The sequence below is a fragment of the Amyelois transitella genome, chromosome 4, assembly GCF_032362555.1.
Source record: "Amyelois transitella isolate CPQ chromosome 4, ilAmyTran1.1, whole genome shotgun sequence".
In the NCBI taxonomy this organism is placed as follows: Eukaryota; Metazoa; Arthropoda; class Insecta; order Lepidoptera; family Pyralidae; genus Amyelois; species Amyelois transitella.
Genome location: NC_083507.1, coordinates 7,160,808 through 7,187,582, shown reverse-complemented (window position 1 = coordinate 7,187,582; position 26,775 = coordinate 7,160,808). Strand labels below are relative to the sequence as shown.

Genomic DNA, 26,775 nt, shown 5'->3' with positions numbered 1-26,775 from the left:
TGTATCAGTTGAATAAAATATTATCTTGTACACACCACTAAATTCCATTCTGACAAAAGTGCGCTTGTCTGAATAAGACGAAAGCTTCTATATAAAATGTGCTAATATATACCTAAGTATATTTAACATATAACATATTATTTTATAAACAAATTGAAACATGCTTGATCTATGCAGCTCAAATTTAACTAGGTGCCTAATGCTTAGGTAGTTCATAGTACTTGAACGTTAAACGAAAAGTAACAGTATGTGTTTTACATCAGATTCGAAGTTTTATAAGCAAACACTGCAATAAAGATGTATACTTTTATGTATAACCTAATTTTTAGTGCACTAGCAAATATCTAATACTAATACTTGCTCAAATTATTAGGCTAGCTAAAGTTTCTGTATGATGACGCTGTTGTTCAAAAAGCAATCAGAACATGGTCACGCAGTATGTGAGGTAGGTCGGCTTTCCCCGTCATTTGCTAACTGAAAACGTTCTCTATTTGCAGAGGCTCTACTCAAACTCAGTCTGTTTATGAACCTTTGTCCACGTACTCTCTCCCACATACAATAAACAAAGTAACTCTCATATAATTACTACCTTTATGGGGTTATATTGTGCAACCAACATAAATACATCTATTAAACAAATATTTAAGTTTTAACTGACTTATCGGACAATGCCCAAATTCAGGTATGTGTAATATAATAACATCTGTTAGGCAAAAAACGAACCGTTAAAAAACCCAATGGAAATTTAAATGGTAAATAATTCTTTTATCATTGAATATCTACTTTTCATCTGGAAAAATATCGTTCATTTATCATTTGAAGATTAGCCCTCACACACAGACTGACAAACATAAATAGTCTTTTCGTATTTTGTTTCTCGTCATAAACTAATTTTTTTGTTAAATATTTTTACCAATAAACTTTGCCCAAAAATAAATTTTTCGTGTATGTTTATTAGTTTGTTCGTGATGCTAAATTTGTGTCAAAATTGTTTCGAGCCATCTGATTTTAATGAAACTTAAATGTACTCGTATATAGGATCTGATAATATAATTTATAAGTTCGTAGGGCATCAAAAACGGTTAAGTAGATTTTGTAAAAATTTAGAGTTTTTACTTAGATCATGTAGTGGTTTAATTAAGAAAAGAATACTTCTTATAAACCCAACCTCGAACTTGCCAGCTACTTACGAGTAATTTCACGGAAATATTTGTATACAAATCCTAGATTCAAATATCATGCATGACTGCGTTTGTTCATTCGATCGTTTCTAATATCGGCAGTGAAGAATATTTTACTTAAATTAATAATATTTTTCCATGGGCATATTTTTTTATTAGGTAAAGAAAAGTTGAATTCGATACCAAGAAACAAAACAGTCGAGAAATCAGTTAACTTATACTCGTACAAACATGCACAAACATCCAATTTATATAATCCTTTTTTTTGTTGAGTATTAATAAGGGCTTCAACGTTAAATCGTTTGGTGACCACCTACATCCAGATACGGTCCCTTTAGCCCGTATCCCATGTCCCATTATTCCACACTAACGTAAGATTTCCCCGAACACCTCTGATTTGTATGAGAAGGGTGTCCCCCTAATTGCCAGTTAAGCCTGAAAAAATATTTTCTCGCCGGCGGATCTCGTAAGTACCTACATTTAGCGGCCACGAACTGTGACGCAGGTAATTCTAGAGGGCCGCCAGGCCGGTGTCAAGATTAAGTGTGTACGTCATTCCTGGAACAACTTTTGTCTTTTCCTATTCTTTTACTCCAACTCCACTTTATGATTTATTCCTTTTTGGTAGGTTCCGTGGTAAGGTAAGTAGAATAAGATAGCTGGATATAATATCTTTCGTATTAATCCTAATAATAAAATATTCGACTCTGTATTTTAATTAATGAAGGCATGTTTTTTTTTACAAGTTCTTATCCTGTCACTTTATTTTAATTTAAAAAATTAATAGTATTATCTTTACTTTGAAGTTTTTTTAAACAGCAGCACAGAACAGCACATTGTCGGCATACAATAGCGGGGGTTATCACAGGATCTGACGTGCATTGTGTGCGTCAGTGCACGCTAACCTTGCCGGTCACGCCGCATTCAATGCCAATCTGCTAAATAATCCATCGAAGCACAATAATTCCAAATTATTAATCCCCAGTCAGGGTTATGGCTGCTATATTGATTTGAATGTTTATATTTAGCATGAATAGAACATAGAGCATTAATGAGAGCACCAATTTGATTTTCAGTTGTTTCGTCGTATAATTAGTATCTTACATATCTGAATTGAAATGCAGAACGTATTCGTGTTACACGAATTACTATTAGTTATTGAGAACACTTAATCCAAAGAGAGTCTTAAATACTTTAATTAAATATCATGGTCAAACTTAGAAACTGCAAAGTTTCAAGGATTTGGAAGATATTTGGAATTCGACAATTGATTTCCGCATGTGTCGTTCACACACATGAGTGCAGGTTCGCGAACGGAACGAGTACATGCTATGCGTCCAGTGGAGCTGAATGCTATGCGCACGGCCTGATGTACATTCAAATAGTTGTGGTTAAAGCCTAGCGCCCTTGACCACAAGAACCTGTTTAAAATTTATTTTGTAAATAAAAATATGAACTAAATTAAACTTCTTTGACTAATAAATTTAATAATTTAGTTGTTATCCGAAAGTCCCGTGAAAGACCGTAGACAAATTCCATATATATAACTTGGCTGTTGTTGACTCAACTAGGTATGCATGTACCGAGTTTATACTGTGACTTAGAACATTGGTGGGAAGAAAAAATTTACGAAATTAAGAAGGACTGAAAGAAAGAAGAAATTTATTTTAAAAGATTAAACACATTTTTTTCCATTACAGAAGTGATGGTTAAATTAAAACGGGGGTCCGTATGGTGCTTTTTATAAAACGACAACATAATGTAACATTACAATAACAAGCATACCTAAATAATGGAAAGAAAGAACTAAGAAATTACTCATTAGGTGCAATATTTTTTTTTATATTAATTGGACATATTTATGGTAACAAAACCTTTTTTTCCTCTCGATATATTTTATCATGTTTTGTCCTAAATAATTCTTGCATACACGCTATTCTTAGGTTAGATCAATCATGCTTTTCCTCGTCCAACGCTTATTCTTGTCAAACAATACCTGCATTATTTCTGTTTGCTACCTGGCTTTATTTGATTGATGACCTGAGAAAATCCACATCATGCATTATTATTCAATGTTTTGTTTTATCTTCAAGTACTTTTCTCTGGCAGACACTAAAAACACACCAAAATTTAATGCTAGTTGACTGGATTTGTATTATATTTTAATGTATATTTTCTACCAAAAGCTATAGCTTGTATACAAAATTGTCAATCTTGTAAAAAAAATTACTCTTGAAAAGCTATGATAGTCAAGGGTAACAATAAAAATAGGTATATTTTTCTGACAAACGTTGACAAAACTAGGCATAGCTGTAATTTGTATCCATATGTCAAGTACCTTAAACTTATTTTTAGCAAAAAGAATTGTTACCTCGTCAGAAAGTATGACAAATCGCAGCTACTTGAAAAGGTCGTGAGGGAGCAATAAATTAAAGATGACACACTAAAGCCTGATTAATCAACAGAAAACGTAATATTATTCTCATTAGGAAATCAAATAAAGTCATAGAACAAAATATTTTACAAGCTTATTTTAGAATGAAGGAAAAAGAAAAAATGTTTAGCTTCTTCAAAGTTCGTCAAAGTGCGCAACACATTCTATATGAACTACTCTCGTCATAAACCTGACATTTAGGTACATCAATTAAATACAGTAGATATTTTTGCACCACACGCGTTGTACTCGATAAGGAAATGGCGAATGCAACAAGTGACGGACAGACGGCAGCTGGCCGAGTGCGCCGCGCTGCGGGCCGGATGCGATCTTCGGCGGTGCGTGCGTGATGTGCCATGCATATTATCAAAATCAGGCTCAGATATGAGGAATTTTTTTTTCTTCAAAGAGATTGGACCTCCACACCAACACACTTTTGTTCCGGGAAATTCTCACTGAAGCGGTGCTACAGGAAGACGTTTACTATAGATCTGCTGCTGCTGTAGGCAGAAATCGAAGAAATCGGAATTTTAAAATAATATAATAGCTCGTCGCTCTTTACATACATCCTCGTCGATTACGATTGATCCTAATATATTTTTTGTATTTTTAATCTACTCTAATTAAATACAACAAAATTGCTACATAAAATTTGAAAAGTAAATATTCGTTCGTTTCTTTTAAAAAGTCAAAACGTTCAAAACTAGAATGTGTAGCACAAATAGAAAGCCGACAGACACCGCGGTAAAAATGTCAATACCGCTTGTAGCAATTACGTGGTGCTACATCGTGTGCCGGAAGTTGACGGACGACGAGGAAAATCGGGTAAAACGACAGGAAGCTCGCCACTCCGTTGTTTGTTTAATTAGGTTTCAAATTGAGGCTTATAAGTCAATTTTTGCTTTATTAACCGTAGCACCACCGTACTCTTTGTTGGTATTTAACATTTTATTCGATTTATAAATTGCATAAACGGAAAAAAGCACGTTGTGCATTTTTTTTTTATTTAATTTATTAATCTATTGTGTTACTATGTTGTGGATGCTATCTTGTATACTATTTTTTGAATTATTAATTAACTGGTATGTGCTAATTGTTTGAAATTTGGAAATCAGTAAATATATGCAAGTAGTTTTCATTATTCGTAGGATTGGTACAAGCATGATTATAGTGTGTTTACATTTTTCGGCAGTAATACGCATCATGGAATGAATACTCAGTGATATTTGATACGGGTTTTTTGTTGTGTTTATGGAGACTAGCTGTAGCCAGCTTTTTGTATTTCACGTTAAGACAAAAAGCTGACCTCCCTGGTTTACTTCCTAAGAGGGATGGTGGGAGAAATTTTTACATAGCAGATTTCAAATTGGACCAAGCCTAACTTATATAAGAAAACCGCATTCGAATCGAATCAGTTTTCAAGTGATGTGCGTTCAAACCTACAGAAAGACAGAAATTCTTAAAATCACATTTTCATCAATCAATCACATATGGGGAATGAATCCCCCATATCGATTTCTTGGCAATATCTTTCAAGTACAGACTTCGTTCTGTTACAATTTTATTATCTGTAGAACTTAACAAGTTTCATGGTAGGTTCATCTTGATCTGAATTCATCTTAAGCAAACTTTTAGAATCTGAACTTGTAACGACTTATATCATGCACAAGGAGGCAAAAGCTCACCTAGTAATCAACCAAACAATGGGGAAAGAAAATAATAGTGCTAGTACAAGCGTATTGTTACTGGCTGGCCCTATACAAAACAAGAACAAAGCGTAAGTATTGGACAAAGGGCTCTTAGGTAAGAATATTAGGTACATAAGTGCTAGCGATAAATGATCATAGATATCACGATATGATCGAACTATTTATGAAGCGGGAGATAGACGTGATAAATGATTGAAGTATGTAGTTAGAAACTATAATATAGCGACTTGAAGTTGGTGTAATGATGCCGTCGAGTTACGAGTACCATCATTAAGAGCGTGTGTTGTATTACGAACTCTACAGGTGTTTCTAAATTTGTGTTTTAAAATATAAAGTTATTATATCGAATTGCCGATTAGGCTTAGATATTTTGACTTTCATATTATAATTTCAATGCTCGGAATCTAAAAAGAAAATAGTTAAATAAGTTACAAGCTGAGAAAATATTTTGCCAAGTTCTCTGCTCAGCGGTCAGTCAAAACGATCAGTGGCTCACCGCCTTACACAAACCTAGCTTTTGTCTTTTATAAATACAATGGAATGAAGCCAATACTTCTCTTTCCCTTACTTACCATGGTTTCTGTAATTTTCTTTGTGCAATAGACACCTGTAACAAAAATATAAAGCTATTAGTTGTGGGTAAAGATAAGAAGTTATTAATAAGCAAAGGTAGGTAATAAAAGTTTTAAGTATAATAGACAATAATAAGGATAGATAATTATATAATAATAAAAAAATATATATTTTTGTTTTTTCCTAACTCAAAAATTGTTAAACAGATATTAGTATTTTTTTATTAAATCGTATGTCGATAAATTCAATATTACCGACATACAAGACATATATATATATAATTCAGATTTATTGAATTATCCTTTAACAACGTTTTGTATGACGTCCAGCCGTGCATAAATCGTTGTCTTGAGGGATAAGATAATACAATGTTGAGTAAAAGGTATCGTTTCACGTCGGCAAGTGGCACTACGGCCAAATGACTGACATGACCCAATTTGAACAGAACTAGGGACACCGGTATCTGGAACAGATCGCTGTAAATCTATAAAGGGGTATCAATTATTGGAATTCATCCACTATATGGTAGAGGAAACGTGGCCTATTCTAGGACGAAATAGTTATCTAGGTAAATTCTTTTAATTAAGAAAGACAAATTTTACTTGGGTATTTCTTTTTAATATTATATAATAATTTTGCAATGCATAAAAACAGCATGGACGATTTAGAGTGACTAGCAAATTTTCGTAAAAAGTTTCACAAATAAATTTCGTAGCATAAAAATTATCACTGTAGGGCTTCCTTTGAGCATATCCCAAGCAATGTGACGAAAAGTATGCAACCTAAACACATGTTAATAATTTTAATAATAAGAAATTTTGAAAGGAGGACCCGATATAAAGAAGGAGCATTTAAATACGGTAAGTGGAATCCTCGTAGCAAGTGCTACGGCGTAGAATGTAACTTCGTAGTATCGCCTACGCGTAACTGTTTTAAGTTTTACACACAACATAGGTATATAGTAGTATTTTCTACTTAATATTAATTCATTTATAAATTACTTTTATATTTTAAAGACTATTCAATTGAATGGCTTTTTACAATAGTCTCGTGCTTCTCATTTTCAATTTAAAAAAATTAGTACTCTATCAAAATAAATCTGATGTTACTCGATGTGCAGTATACAAAAATTGATAAACTTGATGAATATATATAATTCAACATTCTTTGTGTGAGCTCGCACAGACAACACGTCCAGTCAACTCAAAATACGAGTATATTTGTTTCAGAAATGTGTGGTTTGTCCGCAAGCAAGTCAGCTAACATGAAACTTTGACGACTGCGGTGTGTTACCCAATAAGGGTACGTCTCAAAGTTTCATTATAGCACATTGTTAAGTATTATTCAAATTGTTTGCAGCACCCTTTCATTTCAGGTGCCTATTCATTGCCAAAATATACTAAATTAAACTGTACATTGCTATTTTATATGTTTAACAGTTTACAATATTATATTTATTTCGGTAGATCTACAACCCTGTATTGTATTTTTGTTCATTATATCATATCATGATTCACAACAAAATCAAAATATTATGGCAATATTTCTATGGTCAACCCTCACGATCTATTTTACGTAGACATGATCTTTTAAGTTAATCAACTGTTCTTGTGTTATGACTGTACCGTGAGTATTATTACGCAGCCGGGGCACGGCCGATCATCAACAATGCGCCCTACCTGATTGATTCTCCGGTATTAAATACAAAAGATGTAGAAGGATAACTTATATGTATTATGCGGCTGTAGGGCTCATGCGGCATTGAAAATTATCACATTACTAAAGTTTGCGTTTTAGATTGCATCCTCACCACTCTGGAGAGGAGCCCGGGGTATACCTTTAACCATGGAACCTGGATTAGTTGGATCAGGTTTTTACACGAAGCGACTCCCATCTGCGCATTCTTTGCATGTAAACCTAACCCATTTTGGATCCATCATAGTTATACATCCAGTTTCCTGAATGTGCAGGTTTCCTCACGATATTTACCCTCACCGTAATGGCATCAGTTAGTATACAAACATGCACATGACTTTCGAAAATTGTCATCGGTACATGGTCGAGGTGGGACTCGAACCTTTTCTGCGCATCACCCATTTTAAGCGGGCACCTTACCTATTCGACCACCGACATTGTTATGTTATACAAAGGAGTGATTCAATTCTGTACTATTGTTATTTTATATTTGCCTCTCACGCACTATGCTGAAATACTTCAACATTAATTAACCCGTCCAATCGTCCGTTCATCGGGTGATATATGATACCAAGTCGCTGTCTTACATACATACTTTATTTTATATAGTTGACTATATGAAATAAAGTATGTAAGACAGAGTATTGATACTCTACGCATTCAAACTATAATATATCTTGTATATCCATTCATATATAGCATAATAGAAACTTACCAAAGTCTGTACTTGAAAGATATTGGGAAAACATCGATATAAGAACCTTTGTAATTTTGTTTCTTATGTTTATCTGTCGATGTTTTCTGGGTACATAAATTAGTAAATAAATAAATAAGAATGTATTTACGCCAAAACTGTGATTAAGAGAATTTCTACCTTTCGTATGTTTGTTTATACTCGCATCTCAAGAAATCTATTCCAAATTGAATGCGGAAATTCTCTAAGCTAGATTTCTCTAGCTTGGTCTAACTTAAAAACTGGTAAACAAAAATTTCTTCCTATTCCTTGAAGGGGCAATACAAGGGGTCAGCTAATATGTATTGAGATTGTCAGTGAACTTTTAGGGTGAATGAAGTCACGGACAACAAGGTAGTCTTCAAATGAATAGGAAAACATGAAAGGAAATATTGTGAAACTAAATAAGCCTATAATCTTTATTTTATAGCCTTAGCTTACGCCGTTGACTCTAAGTTAGATTGTATATGTAAATGTTTTCAAAAGTCTCTGAAGTGGGATCTAAGCCAGCAGCTCTTCGCAAAACTTTTATGGATTGGCAATCGAATTTTATAAAGTTACTATAACAAAAACATTGTATTTTTCGCCAACAAGTAGTTAACAATAAACAAAAAAAAATTTAATTTAAAAAAATAAGAGACACAAAATTAAGTTTCCTTTAAAAGGCAAGAAATATTAGAAGGAACTCAGTCTTAGGGTAAGGTAACCTAAGGGTAAGGTATACTAAGGTATAAAGTAATATTTTTTAGATAAAACCGCCTTACTTTTTTATTACAATTTTCTTATAAGTATCACTGGGTATCTCTTATTGGACCGTGTATAAGAATGCGCAGATAGGTATCACCTATTCAGTCTTTGACCTCTTGGGTCAATATTATTTTATTTTTTTTGTGATTTAGATATTATACTGTTTTGACTGTGTTTGAACTCTATCTGTCTTATGTAAAGTAATAATAAATATAATAAAGTATAATATTTATTCTTACATGGTACATGCATTGCACGCGGTACCTAATTAAAATATTTACCTTACCATAAGTTTCGGATAAGTTATTTTTATTATAATTTATGCGCAATAAAGGGTATACCATCTATCCGTCTATTTCAAAATACAAAATTTCTAAATTAATTTTATATGCAAAATTTTTAAATTCAGTTTTTATTTCTGCGAGTACGATTAATCTAGAAAAACGGTTTTAGAATTATTAAGATGGCGTCTAACCGTCCACAGTAACGTAATTTAAGGTAATCAGTCGCTAATTAAATTAGATTGCGAAACTGGTAATTCTGTTATAATTATTAGATGATGGACGTGCTTGGCATCTTGCGATGTGGCACGTGCCAGACTCTCCAATGCGGTGGACAATATCACCCTTTGTGGGCTTTATTAAATTACTCCAGTATTTTGGGATTATGCCATCAATTTACTGAAGCATGTGTTTGTATCCTTTGTTGCATATTTCACGTAGAATAATATAGAACAGTCACCAACATTGTAACCATGGTCCAATAAGAGTTAGGTTCTTCACAGGTCGAACGGGAGTCAGTTGGTGCAAAATCCTGACTTACTCAATCTAGTATCAAGGGATCGAGAATAACGCCGAGAGGAAGAATAATTTAGAAAAGTTAAATGTGTAGCTTATGACCCATAGCAATATGTTTAAATTGTTTAAATTTTTCAGCCTAAAGCCTAAAAAGCATTTGAATTCTAATATTCACAATAATACTCGTAGAAATCGTTTTATCCTCTTTCATTCCAAATAATTTCAATTCTTTAATTCTTAACAAAAAACAAAACAATTAAAACGCATGTCTCTGAGACATAGAGCCAATGGCTACTACGAACAATGTGCGAACCTACAAATATCAGTTACTAGGTAAACATATACGAGTACCTCAGTACATACTCGTAGTCCACCCACATTTAGACATCTCTAGTTTTATTTTTTCATGTTGTCCCTTTATGCAAGTTACATTTCCCGTATGTCGTCATTCAAGAGGACAGCATGAACGTTTTGCTGCGTACGTGTCATAAAAATGAATTGTGAATATTGTGTTTACCTTTTTATCATGTGGAAGAGAAAATGTTCTCCTTGTTATATCTTTACCAGGTTCAAAGTAGTAAGTAAAAAAATATTTTTTCAAAACTAATGAAAAGTTTTATTACTTTAATGAAAGCCTATGAATCAAAATACTACTTAATATTTTAAAATATCTGTGTGTGTGATTAGTCTTTTCAACACTGTTGGCTCTGTTTGACCCGCAAGTATTACAGACGTGATTATATGTATGTATTTGAGTTATTCTTAACCGTCTATTCTGAGACAACGCGCTTTATATGCTTGTAGAGGCTGGCCGATACCAACCAAACTCGGGGAAACTAGTACTAACTTCCACTTCATTCGCTACGCTAATCACATCCGCCACCATATTTATGCACTGAAAAGATATGAAGTTGTGATGTAGTAAACAAAATATCGTACAATCTTGCTTCTGAGCTAAATAAACTATAGTGTGCTTAGGTATATTTAAGAAATATTTACATTTGTTCACGAAATCTCTTTACAAAAAATTAAAAGGATAATATCCTTATCCCTACTAAAATAAAATAATAATGTCGTCAAAATGTTATGAACAAAAATAGTGTAGAGAACGAGATTCGCGCGAGGGCACATTAGACCGGGCTTACAGTGGTTATTTACCGTATAATCTGGCCATGCTGTTATACCAAGTAGATACATTTACTTTAAGTCAACATTCTTATATGTAAAGACATAAGTCTTAATAAGGTAGCTAGATTTTTAATTCAGAGAACATGATTTTGGAATTTACATATAATATATAACGTTCAACTGTTTGGCTTAATGATAGAATTGGGATTTAAATAGTGACAGGTTGCTAGCCCATCGCCTAAGATAAGAATCCCAAGTATATAAGCCAATCCCTTAGTCGCCTTTTACGTGTATGTGAGTGGACCTATTCTTTTATTTTATTGATGCCGGGAACCAGACGGCATTTTGGGAATTTATTTGATAGTATTAAACGTAATTGTAAAAAAGTGGTAGGTTGCTCCGTTTATTAACTATTGCGGATAAGTAGGTAGGTACTACGATTTAATTTTTCATGTAAATTATAACTTATACAGACAACCACCTTTTTTAGATACATCACATACCCTTTCGTAATAAAAGTCAAACTAAATATATCACCCATTTTGTAATATACGTTACTGAAATACTAAGAACTCTTATGCTTCAAGAGGACAACGAGCCAACATTATTTCGTCAAAGCGTCTTCTTCCTCCTGGCTTTAGTCTCGGTTGCATCCTCACCTTTCTGGAGAGCAGCTCGATGTATGCCTTTGACCACGGATCCTGGATTGGGTGAGTCAGGTTTTTACACGCCTGACCATCGACCACGACCTCTGCAATCTTTGCAGGTAAACCTAACTAGTATTGGATCCATGGTTACACATCCAGTGCATGAATGTTTAGGTTTCCACACGATGTTTTCCCTCACCGTAAGAGAATCGGTTAGTATTCAACTCATGTACATAACTATGAAAAGAGTCATTGGTACATGGCCGAAGTGAAATTTGAACCTGTACCTTTTTGCGTATTACGCATTTTAACCTTACCAATTCGACTACCGCCACTCTAATTCGTCAAATAAAAATATTCCGTCAAAGCGTGTTTAATATTACTTAAAAATTTTCATCTCTCATCGCACCCTTTGTTACCTTATTCCTAATTACGCTGAATCACATTTGTAATAACAAGTTTGACAAAAAGAAGCTATTTCAAAATAATAAAATAAAATAATAAAAAGTTCATTTATTATTTTATTTTATTATTTTGAAATATTCTGGTTCATTATATTAAAATTACGTTCCATTATTGGTAATCGGCTATTGTCTATTTTATTTCTAATTCGATTGAACAAAATGTTGAAACATTTGCTGAAAAGTGTTCTTTAAAAAGTTTTTAATGAGTAAATGAAATATAGTAAGGTCGGGTAACGTAAGGGTAGGGTAAAAGTAACTAAGGTATAGTAGTAAATTTATCGTAAATGAAACATTTTAAATCCGTTAAATCACCTAAGTAATAGAATATAAATGATAATTCCCTCCACCTAGAAAGTCCAGTCTCTGCCTACCCATCCGGGAAATTTGCCTGACCATATAATACAGTTCATTCTATTATTTTAAACTACTATTAACAGACATTTAGACATTCTACTTACGTGTATGGCTCATATAAAATGGTTTCCCTCTTTTCAGTGAACTAGGATTTAAAATGTTTAAGTTTCTTCCTTTCTAAATGAAGGAATCACAGTACTAGGTATTATTTCTAAGATCCGATTATGGGATCAAAGAGATAGCATCTTTCAAAGGACGTTGTATTTAATTAAACGTCACGAGAAAATTATTTGTTCAGACAGACAGTAAAATCAATCAATGATTTCGATTGCGCTCTCATATTGCGTCTGATTTGAATCTTATTATAATTATTGATTCTGATTGTATTGTATAACTGGCCATTTGAATGCCAAAAGAGTACTACCTTCCGACTGCGGCTTTGCTCGGGTGCAAATTGTGAGCCACGATTATTCTGATAATGTTTGGCGATGTGGGTTCTTTAGGTATAGCGATATATACCTGAATCCCGCACTTGAAATTTTAATGTGCGTTGAAAGTATTAACGTCTTAAAACTATGGCTTTGTAGTGGTTAATGTCCTGGATCGAATATTATATTGTGGTCGAGGGTCAAAAGGTCCCTAAGAGTAATTCAATTGGTCTTAGTCATTTCCGGGTTCAAGCCGTGTGATTGACAGTATGATGTTAAGGAAATTAATGACTAGAACTTCTCTCAATAGTAAGAGGTTCCATCTCTTTAGAATGTCAACTCTGGCTTCATCGAGGACTATCTATATAAATAAAACTTTTTCATTACTAAGTGTCTGACACTGACACACAAGACATACCTACCCCAAACTTTTGGGTCTAGAAAAGGAAATCGAAATTTTGCATGTACTTAGGTTAATTATCACAGAGGATAATTGGGATTTTCGTAACACGCGAGCGGAGCCAAGGTAGAACTCTAGTCTTCTATATGAATTATTCGTAGAAATAAATTTACCTATATAATTTAGAACAACGTAACGTAAAATTGGTGACGTCATCATCAACCCTTGACAAGCAAGGGTCATATAAAAATTTTAATTACGCACCCACGTAAGGGTTACCACTTCATACACTCCTTCACCAATTTCATCTCGCCTTGAATTTAATTCGATCTATTATCTTTTCAAGTGTCATTCCTGTTCTTAAAGTAAAATTGTTTCAGTCAGGAACATTGTTATATTTGACCAAATTTTAATTAAAAATTTCATTTAGTACTATTTTAATATATTTTTTTCGTTCTCATAGCGTTCAGCCCATCCTCTCAGAAGAACTAGGGGTTTAACTATAATCATAATCCTAGATTGTAATGCCACTTTTTCACGAAGTGGATCTCGTCTTACCTTGCTGATAAACCTAACCAATACTTGGTCATGGTTGACTGAATAAGCAGGTGAACAGTCGGTATTTATTGGTATTGGCCGCCGTAAGATTTGAATCTGTGCATCACGATTTTTACGACCTACGCTAGACTACAGAAATACACCATGTGGTATCATAAACATGAGTTATTCAATTTATATATTTATAAAAATTTATTTTTTAATTTATGCAAACACGACCGCCGAACAGAATAAAGATCGAGCTAGGCTAGCTATCTACGAAGTACTACGACATGCTTAGTAGGCTACAAAATAGTTAAGAAGAATAAGTGTATACTTTTTCGTAACAATAATTTTATCATATTAGGTATATTACTAGTTTACGACTCCGTTTGCGTGTTACTGGAAATTCGAAAAAGAGATAAAAGGGAAAAATTTAATTGAAATCCGTTCAGTAGTTCTGGAGAATAGCGTGTACAAACAAACATACAAACAGACTTTTTTTTTTAATTCATACTCGGTAACTGTTTTTGTTACGTTATATATAAATATTTTTTAAAAAATATACTCAAAATACAGACAATTTTTTTTTCCTGTTTTATTATGTAGGTATGTATTGATGATAAGCTTGCGTATTAACCTGTAGACTCGACAAAGTAGATAGAGGAAAGTCAGAGAGCGGACCTCAGGCCCGAAACATAGTGGCGGATGGTGCAACTGGGGACACGCCACGATGATAGGCAAGCTTTCGTATGTGCCTATGTTTATGTATTTATACACACTACTCGTACTGCAACGTTTTAGACAAAAACGAAAGAGATGCTGGGACTCAAATTATTAACTGCTAACACACTAGGTCACAATTAGGAACTTGCAATGATGGGAGGAAAATATTTTTATATAAAGTTTCACTAAATGTATTAGACTTAGGTACCTTATTTCGTTTAAACAAAATAAGACCTAACATTATCTTAAAAAGAAAACCATAAAATTAAATATATTCTCCCGGTCAGTCACCACCTCTTTTTAAAGAAACAAGCCGAAATTATATTAATTGGCAACTAATGGTGTGAGTCAGAGTGCCGCCGCTCTAGAATATGGTTGGTAATTCGATTGCCGACAGATTGCGCTTCGTGAGATTACTCGTACCTAATCTTAATGGTAATAGCAACTAATAAGGTATTATTTTTTCTTTTTCTTACATACATACATATGATCACGTCTATATCCCTAGCGGGGTAGACAGAGCCACCAGTCTTGAAAAGGCTGATAGGCTGATAGGCCACGCTCAGCTGTTTGGCTTTGTGATAGAATTGAAATTCAAATAGTGACAGGTTGCTAGCCCATCGCCTAAAAGAGGGATCCCAAGTTTATAAGCCTATCCCTTAGTCGCCTTTTACGACATCCGAGGGAAAGAGATGGAGTGGTCCTATTCTTTTTTGTATTGGTGCCGGGAACCACACGGCACTTTTTCTTACTTTGTATTTATTGCTCTGCATCATTGAATCGTATTATAATTTTTATAATTGGCAATGGCATGTGATATATTTTCGAAAAACCATAAAGATAAAACAGGTAGGAAAAGTCTTAAAAAAATTTTCACTAAAATCTTATTAGGTTTTCAATGAAAAATATTTAAAGAAAAAAGAACATTATTTCATATAAGTATACGAATGTCTACTAATCGCCTACGTAGGCATTCTCATTGAAGCAGTATAGATATGACTGACTCGACATATAGAAACCGACAATGAAATAGCAAATTCACGACGACCAAGGGGTGTTATACTAAAAATATTATGATTTTTACGGTAAGATCATACCTGTATTATATCGCCTGACGCAGGCATTACTAATCCTTACTTTTAACTGACAGGCGTAGTTGATCATATAATATTTTTCTGTACAGTTGTGATTTCTTTCAATCAAGTTTAATTACAACACAATAACAAGAGTGCTTACTGTATCGGTTTTAAAATGTCCTACACAGCGAATCTGTGTGTGAAAGGAAGTATAATTTAGTTTGGCGGGTAATGAAACGAACAATGGAGGTGCTAAACGCCGCCGCAATTAATACTCAATTAATCATCCGAGGGAATTTATTCAATAACTGACGATTTTCGCGGTCTTAACGAAGTGCCCTTAAAAGGCAAGCACTCAAACTTAAGAGTACCTATTCACCTTATTTTATATGAATATATTTTTTATATTTAGTTGTTCTGTTTAATATTTGATGGAATATTATTGGTGAATATGATAGGAGTATACTTCTAAAGGAGAATTGATGCAGATCCACGTTAGTATGCACCATAATATTGTCTCTCTAATATTATCTATCTCTTATGGTGTGTTCCCAGAACCCAAAATCCATTTTCCGACATTTTCTCTTTATTATTAACAAACTTAAAACACAATTGTAACAATTTTAAAACACATTCAAAACACAACTTTCATTAAATAAAGAATATAATAGTACGCATTTTTTAAATTACGCGATGGATTGAGATGATACCTTTATAGTTTTTATGATCTTTTGTACGGAAGATTGTTATATTGTTACTCGTATATCTATTTTAATCTAATTCTAATCTATAAACACAAATTTCAATAGGTTTTCTTTTGTATTATTATTTCTTTTATAAAAACATAAAACAGAAGGTATTGGTTATTTGATTATTGAAAATACGTATATGTGGGTAGGGAATAGCATATTTAATCGGAGATTACATAATATACTCATTCGTTATTTTTACATCACAAACCCTTTCATATAAAAACAGCTTTAATCTTCTCATGTAATGTTTACTATTGACTCTCATCGTTTGCTTACGTTTATTCCGATAAAATGTTATAAACGTTACCTTATTTATACACAGTTTGCAGACAGTAGTTTATTTTTTACTCATTTGTGTTTCGATATTTGATAGGACTTTAATTTCAGTCAATACATACTACAACTTTACCCGTTGCTTTGCTTCCATAGAAACTTCCGGGAAGAAAAGCCTATATTGCTCCTAAACGATTATACCGTTCAATCTCTGTATTTATCTCTAGATAAATACTTTCTCAGCATATCAAAAAAGTTTGTTATCGTAACAAAAAAAGTAAATAGTTGAAAAAGATGTAGACACATAATTCGTAGGAATCTTACCACAATCTATTTAACACGCGACGATTTTCTCCAGTGGCAAAAGGCACTGGTAAAACCAGATGTCTATTTTTTATAGACACTGAATTTGTTATCGCTGGTCAAAATTATTTCAAAATAATTAAGAAATGTTTTCATGCTTCAGTTGAGTTCAGTAGCTACAACAGTAATATTCAATGCGCATAATTTTAATAAATTTTAACCACTTATCTTTCATTTGCGTTCAATCAAAGGTGAATAAATATGTTTAGTAAAAACACAAAATGTATTTATTTTTTAATTTTGGTCTTATAGCAGATCTGTTACATTTTCAGTCCTAAATAGTTATTTGTAATTTTATCTATTTATATGAAAATTATCAATGACCAGAAGTCAAACAATCATTTTACCCGGGTCGTCACTGGTTACGACTAGTCTAGAACAAATTAAAAATAGCATATACGCTCCATAAAGTACGGGCGGCCAAAATTGTTTCAAAGTATTCTTACCATTGTTACAACAAATTACTGTGACTGTGCAACATGAAAATTAACGAGCGATGCCGGGCGATCGAACACGTGCCGACATGCGACCGTGTTTTGAGGAAATCTCCGAAACAATACTACTATTATTGCCAATAACAAAAAAATCGATGAATGGAAAAAACTTAGTAAAGAAAAAAATATTTTTCTTACAGTTTTATATTTACAACAAATTAAAAATTCCAGATTGAAAATGATAGACAATAAATTTAAGTAATAAACTAAGCTAAATAAAAATGTATCTTTACATTCAAAAGCTACCCCGTTATGTTTCTGAAAGATCTGTCAGATTGTTCCATGCAAGTTCTAAGAGCTTCACTGTTGTAACTCTATTTATAGCTAGTATTAATACTGGGACATCAACGATTCCTATGTTAATTTTATTGTAACAATATGAAAAGATGGGTAAAAGTGTGGATTACCGACAGGGGAAACAACAGTGATAGCTGTATTCAAGCCACAAACCCCTCGTTTGTATAATTTGTCGATCTCGTCAAGATTTAACATTCGTGTCAGTGTTGCGATCGCAGAAATAGTGAGGTGAAGTAGAGACTTATTGCGTTGACAACTTGAACAAGGTACCTTTAAATTTCATCTCTTTCAGATAAACTAGTTTTTGATTTAAGCGAAGAATTTGTATGGGGAGATTTTTTAAAACAAAATCTTCATGCCTTCCTCCTCAGTCTAGTGAGAAGCATTAAATTTTGTCTTTTAGTAGATTGTGTCCTTTGGTAGTGCACTGTGATATCCACAGAAAGAGAATGGACTGATCTTGTTTACTTGTTTAAATATAATATATTTTCATAACCTTTATGCTCAAAATACAGTAAACCTCATTCATCATACGTAAATGCCAAAAAATATTTACGTATGATGATGAATTTAAAAATAGGTAGAAAAACATGTTGATGGATTTGTGACCAGTTGGTTATATAAAAGAAGGGGGTGGAGGGGAGGCATCCTGAACAGTGCCCTCACTCACAATAAAAACAGGAGACTTTTTATTTTCGACCTCTTTTGTTTTTCAACATGAGCAATTTGCCCCTAGACCCGTGCATCCGTTGCATGCTTCAGCTTTTGATAGATCCTCATGCAATTGTTTCAGTTTCCTTTTTGTTCGACTTTTATGACTTCCTGTTCGACGATCTTTCATCGAAGATATTACATAATAAAATATGTATGAATGTAATTGTTAAGTTGAACTTATTTAATTTTTCATCAAAAACATTTACAAAAATTGTTAAATTGACCATAACAAAGATCATTATAAGTAGGTGTAGCTAATTGAATGTGCCCATTAAGCTGTAACGGCGCATGAAAGAGTTATAAAATTTCACTGACGCTAGTAAAACCGCCCATTATGTTCCCAAACTCGATATTTATTAAGATTTTTTTTAAATTGGAAAGCTGTTACATTTGTCCCGCGGTTGCGTTATTTTTTTGTTTAAAACATCTCAGAATAATACTAAGGGATATGACTATATATATTTTATTTGATATTTCCTTTAAAGCCTTGTAGCAAATATAATGGTCAATGAGTAACCTTCCAATTTAGAGTAAAATTCCGAAATTTTAAAAAAGAATTCAAATTAATTGAGGAAAATCGTTATGAATCATGTTTATACTCGTCAAAAGAGCGACACATTTTTTCTATTAGAATCCCAAAATAAATTTGTTGTACAAATGTTTCTATTTTACTGTCTGAAGCCGGCTGACATCATAAATGATCTCTTCACCGTCGTCGTCGCGAGCATTTATCAAACGATTTCATCACTTGATCCCATAAGTCTTTGAAGATCGTTTCAGGCATTTATAAGAATGATGTTTTAGCCGTTAAGTTCGCGACTTTGTATGGCTTTGAATGAATGTCGTTGGGAAAAATTAATAGCATGGGTAACTACGGCCGTTTCGAACAAACGATCTCGGATTAAGTTAGTCGTTCTGAGCTCAACTTATTCACATGTTAACGTTTTGTAATAAGCGTCACAATTTGTCACGACTTTATTACACGTTGTACACATGAAATCTGTGCTTTCACGAGGCTTTTTCTCATTTACTTTTTAATTTGTCCGCTGGATAAATTTGTCTAAAAGAGCTTTTATTTAAAAAATACTTAATAAAATGATAGGACTATTCCAAATACAATGGCGTCATTTGGATAGAATCGATATCCTAAACATAAACCCATAAATACATTTACATTACACGGTGTCAATTTGAGCCTACACAAATTGCGTTTTCATGTCTTCACCGACTTGCAATATCATATCGCTGTCTTGTATTCCAGCCCTTAAGTTTCCCCTTCGGAACAGACGGTTAACCCTGCGTCAATATGAACCTGAACATGACAGATATTGTAGCAAATACACTTCAGGTGGCCGCTGACTTGTTACTCGTAAATTGCAAATACCTCCGTCCATAATATGATAAGGGTTTTGGATTAATTCCAAAACTTCCCGCGAAATATGCATAGTTTGTTCTTAGTTGGAGGAAATGGATAAGTAGTTTTATAATTTATTTAAAAGTGGAAATCCCTGCCTCTGCCCTCTTTGTATGAATTTCTTTCACCGCGCACCCGAAGCAATAAGTTTCTTGTACAACTCAACTCATGTATTAACTATGAGCTTTCTTTTTATAATTAAAGATTTATACGAGTACTCTGTCCGTAAATAATTTATTTTATTTATCCTTTTCTGACTTCAAATTTAATGAATAATTACAGATTTAATAACATTATATTTCTTCTCTCTCTGTGAGAATAATGAATATTTTAAAAATCGTGTTGTGAAGAATGATAATAAAGCCTAATAAATCGTCAATATAACATTAAAGTAAAATATCTACTCCTACAAATACAGTAACTTACTCCTGCCAATTAAAACGATTATTTATAAAAAATTGTAGGATTTGGACATTTCTGCTCCATATTTTAACTTCACATCAATTCCGTGGAATACCATGTTGTATACCATAGTTCCTCAGTTTAAATTTTATGCATTTCTAGACTTCACACATGCTTTGTGTCAAAGAGAACATGAACTAACGGTAGCCATGCGGAGAAATACTTAAGTAACCAAAAGAACTTCGCATATTTTCCAATATTTTATTAGCAAAACACTTAGATATTGAACCTAGTTGTGTAAGTATTTCTTACTACAAATCATTTTGATTTCAATTTTCTATTGTTTGATTTTAAGGCTTTAGACTACAGGTAAATCCTTGGAGGAGTATACTTGAATTACCACAATTTCATGCTTGTGGTCGTGATCCAAAGCACTACTTATTTATCAGTTCCGCACCCGGTCAATAGCTTATGTCCTGTCTATGTTAGCTCATGTTATAACTTCAGAAATGCCTTATTTTGCATTACTTACTCTAAATGATTGTATGACATAATTTTAATTTAGTATAGAAATTTATTACAGTAAACAAATATAAATCACCGAAGAAATTAGAAACACTTAATTACAAATTGTTTAAAGTAAAAATTAAGACTGTAATATTAATTAGATAATTGTGAACATACCCTTAGTCCAAGCGGCCCCTTTGAGACACTTTATCTCATTGTTTAATAGAACTGAGTCTTGCCTACCCAAGTATACCCATTCTAGACACTTTAAACATAAACGCGGAATTAAGAAAGCTTTTCCTTGTAAAAACTATGAAAATAAAAAGAAAATGAGCCAGCTGTCACAAAAGGAATTTACCTCAAGCTTCGTTTTAATTATTCGTTATTTCAAATTTGTTCCAAGAAATAAAACTTTATATTTATGACTAATTTTTTCTTCAATTTCAATATGTCTAAAGCACGACAATATTCTTGTGGATGTAATGTGAGAAATTCATTCATATAATCACGTTTATATTCCTTGCGGGGTACACGAGCCAGCAGTTTTAGCTGTTAGGCTTAATAATAGAGTTGAGATTCAAAAAGTGACAGGTTGCTAGCCAAGAAGAAAGAAGAAGATTTCCAAGTTTGTAAGCCTCTCTCTTAGTCGCTTTTTACGACATCAATGGGAAAGAAATGGAGCGGTCCTGTTTATTTTTTAACTGGAGCCGGAAGTAAAATAAGATGAATGAAAGAACGTAAATTTTTTTTTTAAATTGATTAATTAAAATTTTGCTACAAATTTTGGAACAAAGTTGAATTCATGTATTCAAAATTTAAAAAAATATACGCAAGTGTACATGTGCTCAGGAAAAGAACAATTCTACATTCACAAGGGGAAATGCTCAATGCCTGGTTCACGCATTGAGCATTTCTGATAGGATTACAAAGAGAGCGGGCACGAGACGAATGTCATTTGTATCACACATGGTCCTCAAGAAATTTTGTAATATTTTTTGGAATGTCTTTTATTGGAGCGTTTTACAAATCTTCCTTTTTAAATTTATTATTTCATGTACCTATAGAACCCAGCGCAAAAAAGACATTAGGTATTTATTACGCTTTAATCTTAGAATCAGATTTTGTTACATTTCCATATTATGTATTATACATGTTTTATCTTAGTCAAGATATCAACGATATAAAGCATAATACTTAAAATCTATTAAGGGATATTTGCTCACATAAAAGTATATAAAAATTGAATTTTAGTACCTATCTGTGATAAGGATTCACATCATTGATACTAACATTTAGTAAGTACTTACATTTACATGTAGCATTTAAGAAATAAATAACTAGGTAAGTACTTTTTAATTCTGCGACGAGAAAAAAATTAAAATAATTAATCAAATTAACGGCCAGTGTTCAGAATTGTCGACTATAATACAATAAATATTTAAATGCGTGGCAAAGGGCTTTATTGACCTTCTTGCCAGTTTCTCGACTAAAGGGATCATGAATATAACAAGGCGACAAAGAAGTTGATATGCTTGTAACCCTTTTCACAAATGTAACCTCGTAACACTATTATTATACGAATTTTCTTATGTTTACGTTTTGAAAAGACACCATAAATGTGATTTCCATTACAATACATGATATGTTCATGTATTTTGATAATACATGAATATATAAGAATACATTTCTTTTTCGCAACCTTAAAACTCTTATTGTATACATTTATTTGTACCTAAGTTTATTTTACTCAACCATATTTAACATCTTCCAGTACATTCCAAAATACATAAATAAATATACCTACTCTATTCAATACGATCTAAAATATTTTTGTTTTCCTTAATTTCTAACTCTTTTAGTAATTTTTGTGATGCTATATTCTCCTTTTTAACCGAATTCAAAAAGGGAGAAAGTTCTCAATTCGATAATTTTTTTGATAATGGTGTATATGGCAAAGGCTTCTTCACACAAGGAGAAGGAATGATCGCATTTATATCTATCTCAATGGCTAGTAGAAATCAGTACAGTCAGCAGCGTATTAATTAAGCTAACATAAAAAGAGCTAATACAGAGAAAGAGACCAGATGTTAAGCAGTAATGACGTAAAAGTACTCACACTAAAAAGGATCAAACAAAAAAAATTTAAAACAGACTTCAAAAAACACTAGAAAGCTTAAAACTAGTATCGGAAAACTAAATTCGTCGTACCTAGGCGATTAGTCGAATTTTTTTTGCGTTTTAGTGTTTTTTGAAGTTGGTTTCATTATTTTCTTTAATATTTTTATTCAATAATTGTTTCAACACGTAACACGTAAGTACAATCATTTAAAATAATCGTGAAAAAACTGGCAATTTAATACACTCTCGTATATTAAAAAACTGTTAATTTAGACAGGTACTTTGTTTTCTTATTCGAAGTACCTAAGTACCTGACATAATACTTAAGCACAGTTATGAACTTCGTGCATCCCGAACTGTCATATGCACAGATAAAACGCGGCTGAGATTATTGTAACAAGGGATTTATTTTGAGGGTACATTATATCTATACATAAGTAAACGCAAGTTTGTTTATTATGACCTGACCTAGTTTTGCAGGATTGCTCACAGAATTAAGTTCAAATTCAACAAGTGGTGATCCACTGGGCAATGGCCCGTTCAAAATGCCCAACTTTTGCATTATTTGATGGAATAGCAAAGAGAACAAAGTATTTGGAAACCTTCCTAAATAGAAAATATGTGAAAATTTCACGAATGGAACGAAATTAATTTGGTGAAGGAATTTAGAACAGTTGCCTCACAAAGAAAAAGCATTTTTATTTTTATTTTTGAATATCATGAGGAAATACTAATCCAATATTTAAATACGGTTGTTTAATTTTGTGACATATAATGTTTTATTGGAGAAACAAAAATTTGTTAGTTTAAAAACACGTGCAAGCGGTCAGTAAGTTTTGCACTTTATAAATCAATTCAAAAACATGAGGCAGAAAAAGTGTCTTGTGCAGAACCACCCACTTGTTGGTCTGACAGCGTCCATTATTGTTAGGAATAAATATTCAAGGCATTTTTACGTAATCCTGGTCTTAGTGAATTGTTTTGTGAAAATCATTGTATGACTGGCTTTACCGTATTTTGGGTCTTTTATCATCCGTACCGAGCCCGTGAAGCAGTTTGAAGAAGTTATTCTAACACCAGAGTATACAGCGTCTGGCCATCAACTGCTCCATGAGAAAAGAAGCTTTATTTATTTCAAAAGGAAGAATCCTTTTAATATTCCTAACATTAAGTTTATTTTAAACATCTAAATCCCATAACAATAAAAAAGTGTTTTTTTTTCATATTATGTATATATTTATTTATATGTATGTATAGTTTATTTATTGAGAGACACTTTTTGTCTGTCTGTCTGTATCTGACTGTATGATCACGCTTGATTGAAATTTACGCGGACGTAGTTGCGGGCAACAGCTAGTATAATATAATAACTAAAGCCATGTAAGCAGATGTTAGTCTACAAAAGTGCTGTGAAGTCGTGGAGAGTGGAGGAATAAATCAATACCTCTGATTTATTGTAGTTGTGCAAATACCAATAAATCAAAAGCAGGCGCGCTGCGCTCTTGAATGGCCGCGCTGATGAAACTTACTATTGACACGCTACGATCAATGACATGATTCACAATATTGTTTGACAGAATTACGGAAACTATCGAACGATTTGGGCACGTGATCCAATTTAATTTTACTACCACAAGATGGGTTGTGAATCTCTTGCCTCTATAAAGTGAAAATCAACAATGTACAACAGTTACATTATTTTTTACTTTATTCTACAAATCTTTTCAACATATATGTTGTAAAGTAAAAAGTTTTAATAAGTAGGAAACTAAATTTTTTACTTATGATTTAAAGCCAGTCCATTCGGTATTTTCACGATAAACTCATAATGAAGGTTTGAATGTAAAATGAATTACTAAAAGAGTCTTTGTGTGTTTATTTCTCCACCTTTCACGTCGAAACCACCGATCTCTATGAAATTTTTATACTAACAAACTTGAAGTGTATTGCTACTTGGTAGGGTAAAAACAAGCTTCTTCAAAAGGAGAACAAGAGAATTATTTATTTAAATTAATTACTTAGTCTTTAAATCCATGCCTCGCTTTAGACTGGGTAATTAGGAAGGAAGTGAATTAATTAAAATATTTATGAAAGCAAAATTCCAGTGTTATTTTTGTGCACAGCTCCAAAAACAATTATTATCTTAATCTCATAAATCATTATTTTTTTTAAACTTCCTCGTAAGCATAATTTATTCCGAAAGTAGTGGCTTCATATAAGTAAATATAATTATCTAGTTTAAATGATTTCTTCTTCTACAAAAAAAAACATACAAATTCAATATATCGTTTAGAAGTGCAAGCGAGATTACGTTGTATAGAAGTTTACATTATAATAGAGATCTTACTCTGAAAACATAATTCCGACATCAGCTGAAATAAGTATAATAATTATAATTTCGAGATACGAGCCACTACAATATGATATGATTTTAAATACAATGACTGTGCAAACTAAGTATTGAAATAGAATTACTTGAACTGTAAATGAGGAACTATTTTCGCTGTACCTATGTAACTTACTAGGAATAAGGGTCGCTTTTTTGCTGAGCATTAATCTAACCTTTCCAGAATGTTCTCTGTTTTTTGTAACATTACAATCTATTCGTAGACCTACATGGGTGGAACAAATAATATAAATCAATTCTATTCACCTACTCTAATATTTCTCACTAAATTGATATAGATATATATAACACATAATTGTTACATAATTGTAAAAGACAATTCTACCTGGAACCCTTGTGACTTACAACTTCTAAACTTAGTACCAATTTGCTATTCACCGGCTAGTAATAAAAAAATTGATCATATATTTGTCGTGTTTTACTAAAACGTTATCTATTACATTTTGTTGCAACACATAAATATAGAGATAATTGTTTATTTAGATTAAATAACTGCGCTTTCAAGTTATTATATGCTGGAGTACAATTGTAAGTGAACCAATATTTTCGTTGTGATGCTTCGTACCTTACAATACCGAAAGCGGATATTAGAAAAGTTTCGAATCTTTGATCTAAATTTTACAAACTGAATAAACCTTTATGTACCTGTTTGCAATCTAAAAACTTTCACAAAATGTAATGGATCATAAATATTATGACTACAATATTACAGTTAATTATTTAAAGTAAATTTAAAGGTTATTTGATATGGAGTAGAGAAAAAAGCAAGAATAGACTATAAATTAGTAATTTATAAATTTGTTGCCGTGTGGTTCCCGGCATCAATACAAAAAAGAATGGGACCACTCCATCTCTTTCCCATGGATGTCGTAAAAGGCGACTAAGGGATAGGCTTACATACTTGGGATTCTTTTTTAGGCGATGGGCTAGCAACCTGTCACTATTTGAATCTCAATTCTATCTTAAAGCCAAATAGCTGAACGTGGCCTATCAGTCTTTATAAGACTGTTGGCTCTGTCTACCCCGCAAGGGATATAGATGTGATTATATGTATGTATGTATGTATAAATTTACTATCGATATAAGTATCTATTAAGTATGAATAAATTATACGTATTTTCTGTCTTAATACAAAAGATTGGAATAGATTACTTTATGGCAAAAATCTACACGTATCTACTACTTACATTCTTATTTTAGGAGTGCAAATAAAATTTACTCTACAGTACATACCTAAAAAGTATCTGCTTTACCCAAATATATCTATGGTAAAAGTTTTTGAATGTTAATCATAGGTAAATATTCTTTTAAAGAAATTAATTTAATTTTTAAAACGTTTCTAATCACGCCCAATTGAGTTGTCGAAAATCATATTTTCGTATGAAGACACCAACGCTGCACCCTT

At 32.5% G+C, this 26,775-nt stretch overlaps 1 protein-coding gene across 1 annotated transcript in view; it reads right to left on the bottom strand.

Annotated features, from left to right (window-relative positions):
• Positions 1–26,775, bottom strand: part of LOC106138397 (diuretic hormone 45) — a 45,165-nt gene that overhangs the window by 11,026 nt on the left and 7,364 nt on the right. The window contains exon 2 of the mRNA XM_060954512.1: positions 5,897–5,931. Within this exon, the coding sequence (XP_060810495.1) occupies positions 5,897–5,899 (3 nt within the window). The 5' untranslated portion in view covers positions 5,900–5,931. The remainder of the gene's footprint in view (positions 1–5,896; positions 5,932–26,775) is intronic.